This window comes from Alligator sinensis, unplaced genomic scaffold, assembly GCF_000455745.1.
Source record: "Alligator sinensis unplaced genomic scaffold, ASM45574v1 scaffold30_1, whole genome shotgun sequence".
In the NCBI taxonomy this organism is placed as follows: domain Eukaryota; kingdom Metazoa; phylum Chordata; order Crocodylia; family Alligatoridae; genus Alligator; species Alligator sinensis.
Genome location: NW_005842060.1, coordinates 70,188 through 77,015, shown reverse-complemented (window position 1 = coordinate 77,015; position 6,828 = coordinate 70,188). Strand labels below are relative to the sequence as shown.

Sequence of the window (6,828 nt, the reverse complement as noted above, 5' to 3'; positions counted from 1 at the left end):
AGGAACTGTTGGTTCTCAGTTTTCTTCTAAGGAGGCTGCGCTATAGTAAACTGAACCAAATTTGAAGGAACCTGTCCCAATCAATTCCAAAGGGGACTTAAGAAAAAAACGTGATTTTACCCATCTGCTTGTTCTTTTTGAGGTTGTTTGGCTTTCAGACAGTTGTTCTTATTTGCCAGTGACTGCAGACCTGGCAGCAAAGCTGTTCTTCCTAGCTACTGCCTGTGAATCTTATATTTTTCTCAGGTTACTTGAGCATCGAGCTGTTAAAATTAGTTATCAATTGAGGAAATTATCTCCTTAAAGTGACTCAATTTGACATATCACAGTATACCTTTGGCTGATATGTCTGAGTTTTTCAAGGCTTGATTGCCACTGGAACCGAATTCTGAGTTGATCTAATTTGCAGATGAAAACAGAGTTTGTTTGTGTGGTGGTGTTTTTTACTGCCTTGCCTATTGACTTGCATTAATAAGTGTGCTTCCCAAATCTTAAAGCAAATTAATATGAACGATGACTGACATTTAAACTAATACAAGAAAACTCATAAAAAAAATCATGTTAAATCAGGTATGTTGGAGCTTGGTCGGTCATGTTGGCTGCTCAGAGATTTCTTCTATCAGCAGACTTAGTTTTTCTGCTTGGTGTGCTGTAAGTTTTGTTTTTTTTGTTTTGTTTTATTGGCTGTTCATGGTTAAGACTCAATTTTGCCTTTCTTGCAACATTTTTTTACTTGTTTGTTAATTGTATTAGTGTAGCTCTCGGGCAAGGTTGTTCCTAGGAAGAAAACAAAACCCAAACATTTACAAATGAATTTCTATTCCTTTTTATTTTTTGTTGTTGTTTTTATTTTTTCCTTTAAGCACTTGCATTATTTTATTTACTTGCAGCTGGGCTCAAAGTGCAGAGAACTGAAAGACATTCATTTTGGCCAGTGTTACAAGATCTCAGATGAGGGAATGATCATTATAGCAAAAGGATGTCTGAAGTTGCAAAGAATATACATGCAGGAGAACAAATTAGTAAGTACTTGTATACAATTTGAATGGAATATAAGAGCATTTTAACAGCTCTTTGTTCTCAATGTTTTCCCCAGTTACTTGGTACTTAAAGCTTTTTTGAATATTTCCCTCCCCTCCACCCGTGCCCCCCCCCACCCCTCAGGGTGATCTGCCAAAACAACTTCTTCTCTAGCTATGAGATTTCAGGTTTTGTACAGAAAGTAACACAGATCATGGTTGACAAACTCCATAACAAAATGCTGTTCATATTTATCAGATAAGTCTTTTTGGACCATAACCTATCTAATACTAGGCCAGGTAAGTTTTTACTGTTTGCCCTCTTCTTAAATGTTGTTACTTTAGAAGCATCTTATAGAACATGTTCAGATATGATATATCCAATAAGAGCAGGATATAATCTTGAGAAGGTAGGTGTAATGCAGACTGAATGTCTTATAAACACTTTTGAGATATTTGAGATTTTTCATTTAATATGGAAATAAGCTAGATAAAAGATGGAAGCCAAAAAAATCTTGTATGTTTTCTGAGTGTTTTGGACATGGTAGAAACTAATTGGTTATATAATGTAGATTAGAAAAAGACTTGGATAAATTTCTTCCATATAACAAAATAGAAATTTTAGTCCATTAATGGTACTGAGAGTGCCTAAAGCTTGAGAGCAAAAATAAACACTACAAAATCCACATGGAAAAGGTGGTTCCTACATACTTTTGAAGGGTTATTTTTGTGCCATATGTGAAGATCTTGATTTGCACAAGTAATTACTGCACATGCATGTTATAAGCATGTCTACTCAATTGCTTAACTGTTAAGTACATGATAATGGTAAAATATATGCAGGATGAAGTTTCATGACCATCTTTCTACATGCCTTAATAATTAAATGTTTCCTTTTTTTATTTCCTCATTTCCTCTGTCTGTGGTATCTCAGTTATTTGCAGATAATAGTACAGGTTTTTCAAACATGAATACCAACTCTCTTGTTAAGAAAATAAAATATCCTACCAGTACACTTCCTGTAAATGGAAAGCTTCTTTGTTTTTAATGAGGATTTGTCATCTTCCTGGGCTATATATTCTCACCAGATAATAAATATGTTAAGAGAGCTGAGTTCTTGGGGGAAAAAATTCTGGGAAAATGGAACACTATTTTTTTTATTTTAATAACTTGGCATATTTTTAATCAAGGACTTAATTGAAGTCATTCCCTTCCCATAGAAACCTTTGCTCTTATGAATTAGCATTTTCCAATAAAACTTTGTGTTGAGAAAAAAATTGACAGCTCTAATTACCACAGATGTGAAACTTAATTTTTCACAAAGCTTACTTCTCATAGCATCTTGGGTAAAGGACATAGATGGGAAATGATACCTTTTGTAAATATAGAGAATTAGGTGATACAGAATATTAATGAAAATGCTACAGTATTCAGTGATGATTCCTATTTGTAACAATGCCACCAGATGGCTTCTGATAAAAGAATGGGCTGTGTCTTTCTGGTCAGGAAAATAGCTTGCTAGTGTTCAAGCATGTTATCACAGTTATAATTAAGTAATAATTTACAGCTCTGAAATGAGAAATACAGGAATCTGAATCAATGGATATACTGGAGTTGACTGAGGAAAAAAGTGCTAGTAGGTGGTAAATGAGTACTGACAGAGTCATAGCAGTGCTGCTCTTGTACCCACGGCAGCAGTGGCTGCTGCTGTGCCAATTGTAGTATCATGATCGGCCACCACTGTTGTAATGGCTATTTTTGCACCCCTCACAAAGGCAGTGCTCAGGGTTATTGTCCTGGTCACTCTGCTGCCCCCCTGCCAGTTAAGTTGCTAGGTACTGATTTACAATTTTCTTTATCTAAAAAAGTCAAAATATTCAGAATTTTTTACAGAATACATTTAATGTTGTTTAAAGTTTATTTCTCCTCTCTAGTGTTATGTCAACAGTGTCAGATTTTTTTCTGAATGAAGACATGCAGATATCGACTACTGCCATTTTCATATCAAATATTTCCTAGCCAAAAAAACTCAACCAAACAAAAATGTGGAATATTTACTGTATACTTGCATATTTGCTTTTGTAGTATGCAATTACTTTATAGATTTTATGCTACAGAAAAATAACCTGGAGAAAAGGGAGTTTTAATTTTTGTATGAGGATTTGAAAATTTGTATATTTCATAACCTGTTTCTTCTAATATGAAACAGCAGGGCAGGATAGTGTTTTTCTGGGGATTGCAAATAGGCTTGTTTAAGACTACATCCATATATTTAACATGTTTAATATTAAGCCTGTGGAGCTAACCAACACCTAAATGATTTCTTTAGAGAGGGTTGCTTTCTAATAAAGTGTCGACTATCAATTTATATTTCAGTTGAATTTTGTGTTGCTAAGTATTTCCATTAAGGAGACTGCTGAGCAGTAGCAGAATAATTTCTTGTTTTTTGGTTTTTTAGGTTGAACATTGCATTAAAAATATATTAGATGTGACGAAAGATATAGATAGCTTTCTTGTCCTGAGAAGCTGACTATTCAGTGGTACAAATTATGTAATGAAGTGAGAGTTACAAACCATAAATTGATAGAGGGGTTGGGAAGAAGGGCTTTATATTTGTAACACATGATTTTTTACATGTGTGCTTTATTTCCATCCCTTTAAATATCATGTTTACCTGATTTTTTTTATTCTTTAAACAAGAGAAATTGCGCAAAAACAGGATTTTTTTGTTCCCTATGTGTGATAGGTTATTCCAATTGTGAACTTAGTAAAATAACAAGCAACCTGAACTTTGCAAGCACATGTTGTATAATTCCGTTTATAATCTCACTCAAGCCAGTTTGATCTTATAATAGGATAAATTGTAGCTGGTACCCTCGTTACAATTGTTTAACAATAAATGAAAAAGGTTTTCTTTTTGAGAATTGTCCAAACCAGGGAAACATTTTAAATATAGTTTGGCTTTGCTGCTGTTGTTGGTTCGGCTGGAAACTAGCTTCTCTTAAGGCAAAATTTAAATTGATTTATATTACTTTTTCACGGCAATTCTATCTAAGAAATGGATTGGTTATTCTAACATTAACTTTAACTCTCCCTGTACAGGAGCGATCAAGTAGACAAAAGGGGCGGAGGCGTAGCTCTCTATGTCAAGGAGAGCTATGCGTCCCTGCAAGCCGACATTGGCGACCGGGGTGGACGGCTGGAGACCCTTTGGGTTAAAATCCATGAGAAACGCGGAACGGGGCGCACAGTGGTGGGACTCAACTACAGACCTCCCACCCAAAGTCAAGCGCTTGATCAGGAGTTGGCCAGGGAATTGGCTGAGGCCACATGCTCCAGGTCCATGGTTGTCATGGGAGACTTCAACTACCCAGACATCTCATGGGAAGAGTGCTCGGCTAAATCCGAGCGGTTGCAAAGCTTCCTCTCCTGCGTGGATGACCTCTGTCTGACACGAGGTCTATGGGCCAACCAGAGGTAAACTGCTACTCGACCTGGTACTGGCAACCAGGGACTACCTAATCAGCGACCTAATGATCAAAGGAAAGCTGGGTGACAGCGACCATGAGCTGATCACCTTCACCATCTGCCGTAGAGCTGGCAAGTCAGTCAGCAATACAGAAGTCCTTGACTTCAGGAAGGCTGACTTTGACAAGCTCAGGAGGCTTTTTGGTGAGGCCCTAAGGGACCGTGACCCCAAGGTTAGGGGAGCTCAGGCAGAGTGGTTGCTCCTCAAGGGAGCGATCCTCAATGCACAAGCTAATGCAATTCCATCTCAGAGGAAAGGCAGCAAAAGGGCACAGCAGCCCCCTTGGCTCTCTAGGGAACTAGCGAACCTCCTGTGGCTAAAAAGAAAGGCCTTAAAAGGATGGAAGATGGGATCCACCTCCAAGGAGGAATATTCCACACTGGTCCAGTCCTGCAGGGAGTGAACCAGGAAAGCCAAGGTTGTGACGGAATTCCAACTAGCTACAAGTATCAAGGACAATAAAAAGTCCTTTTTTAGATATGTGGGGAGCCAGAGGAAAAGCAAGGGCAACATTGGACCCCTGCTAAACCAGATGGGGCAACTGACAACCGACACCCAGGAAAAAGCCAACCTATTAAATGGGTACTTTGCATCGGTTTTTCATCAGTCCCATGGGACGCCCCTGCCCACTATGGGACAGGGGAGCCTGGGTGAGGGAGATTCCCTGCCCTCCATTGAAGGAACACCTTGAGAGGCTGGATACCTTCAAGTCAGCTGGCCCTGACAGTTTATACCCCAGGGTACTCAAGGAGCTGGCGAGCATCATAGCCCAGCACCTGGCATGGATCTTTGAGAACTCGTGGCGCTCTGGTGTAGTGCCCGAAGACTGGAAGAAGGCCAATGTGGTGCCTATCTTCAAGAAAGGGAGGAAAGTGGATCCGGCAAACTATAGGCCCATCAGCCTGACCTTTATCCTGGGGAAGGTCTTAGAAAAGATTATTAAAGAGGCCATTCTCAACAGATTGGCCAACGGCAACATCCTGGGGGATAGGCAGCACAGGTTTGTTGCGGGTACGTCTTGCTTGACCAATCTTATCTCCTACAACTGAGACCTCGGCCTCACCACGATCTGCTGGCTGGGGAATTGGCTCAGCGGTAGGACCCAGAGGATGGTGGTTGATGGAATTCAATCATCATGGTTTGCTGTGACCAGCGGGGTCCCTCAAGGCTCTGCCCTTGGGCCTATACTATTTAACATCTTCATCAATGATGTAGATATCTGTGTCAGTAGCGGACTGGCCAAGTTCGCCGATGACACCAAACTCTGGGGTAAAGCATTCACACCTGAGGACAGAAGGAGATCCAGCCAGACCTTAACAGGCTCAGGAATTGGGCGGATGAGAACCTGATGGTGTTTAACACTGAAAAATGTAAGGTTCTCCACCTTGGGAGGAAAAACCTGCAGCATACTTATAAGCTCGGCAGTGCTATGCTGGTTAGCACTACGGATGAAAGGGACTTGGGGGTCATGATTGACCACAAGATGAATATGAGCCTTCAATGTGATGCTGTGGCCAGTAAAGCAAGCAGTACGCTGGCTTGCATCCATAGATGCTTCTCAAGCAAATCCTGGGACGTCATTCTCCCATTGTACTTGGCCTTGGTGAGGCTGCAGCTGGAGTATGGCATCCAGTTTTGGGCTCCTCAATTCAAAAAGGATGTGGAGAAGCTTGAGAGAGTGCAGAGAAGAGCCACGTGCGTGATCAGAGGTTAGGAAAACAGACCTTACGATGACAGGCTGAGAGCTATGGGACTCTTTAGCCTGGAAAGGCGCAGGCTCAGGGGTGATCTGATGGCCACCTATAAGTTTATCAGGGGTGTTCACCAGGATCTGGGGGAACGGTTGTTCACCAGAGCTCCCCACTGGATGACAAGGTTGAATGGTTATAAACTCCAGCAAGCCCGTTTCAGGCTGGACATAAGGAATAATTTCTTCACTGTCTGAGCCCCCAAGGTCTAGAATAGCCTGCCACCAGAGGTGGTTCATGCACCTACATTGAATGCCTTCAAGAGCAGACTGGATGCTTATCTTGCTGGGATCCTATGACCCCAGCTGACTTCCTGCCACTTGGGCAGGGGGCTGAACTGGATGATCTTCCGAGGTCCCTTCCAGCCCTAATGTCTATGTCTATGAAATCTTCCACCTTAGAAAAAGTTAACCTTCATTGTCATTAGAGCATTTCTTTGGTTTTAACAGGAATATAGTACTCGTTGGGCAGACTCATAGGTGGGTGGAGGGAGGACTTTATCTGGGCCACTAGGGAAAGAAAACTGTAGAGC

General features: G+C 40.8%; 1 protein-coding gene across 1 annotated transcript in view; it reads left to right on the top strand.

Annotated features, from left to right (window-relative positions):
• Positions 1-6,828, top strand: part of FBXL17 (F-box and leucine rich repeat protein 17) — a 55,449-nt gene that overhangs the window by 39,165 nt on the left and 9,456 nt on the right. Inside the window, exon 5 of the mRNA XM_006023115.2 lies at positions 891-1,022. Coding sequence (XP_006023177.1) covers positions 891-1,022 — 132 coding nt within the window. The remainder of the gene's footprint in view (positions 1-890; positions 1,023-6,828) is intronic.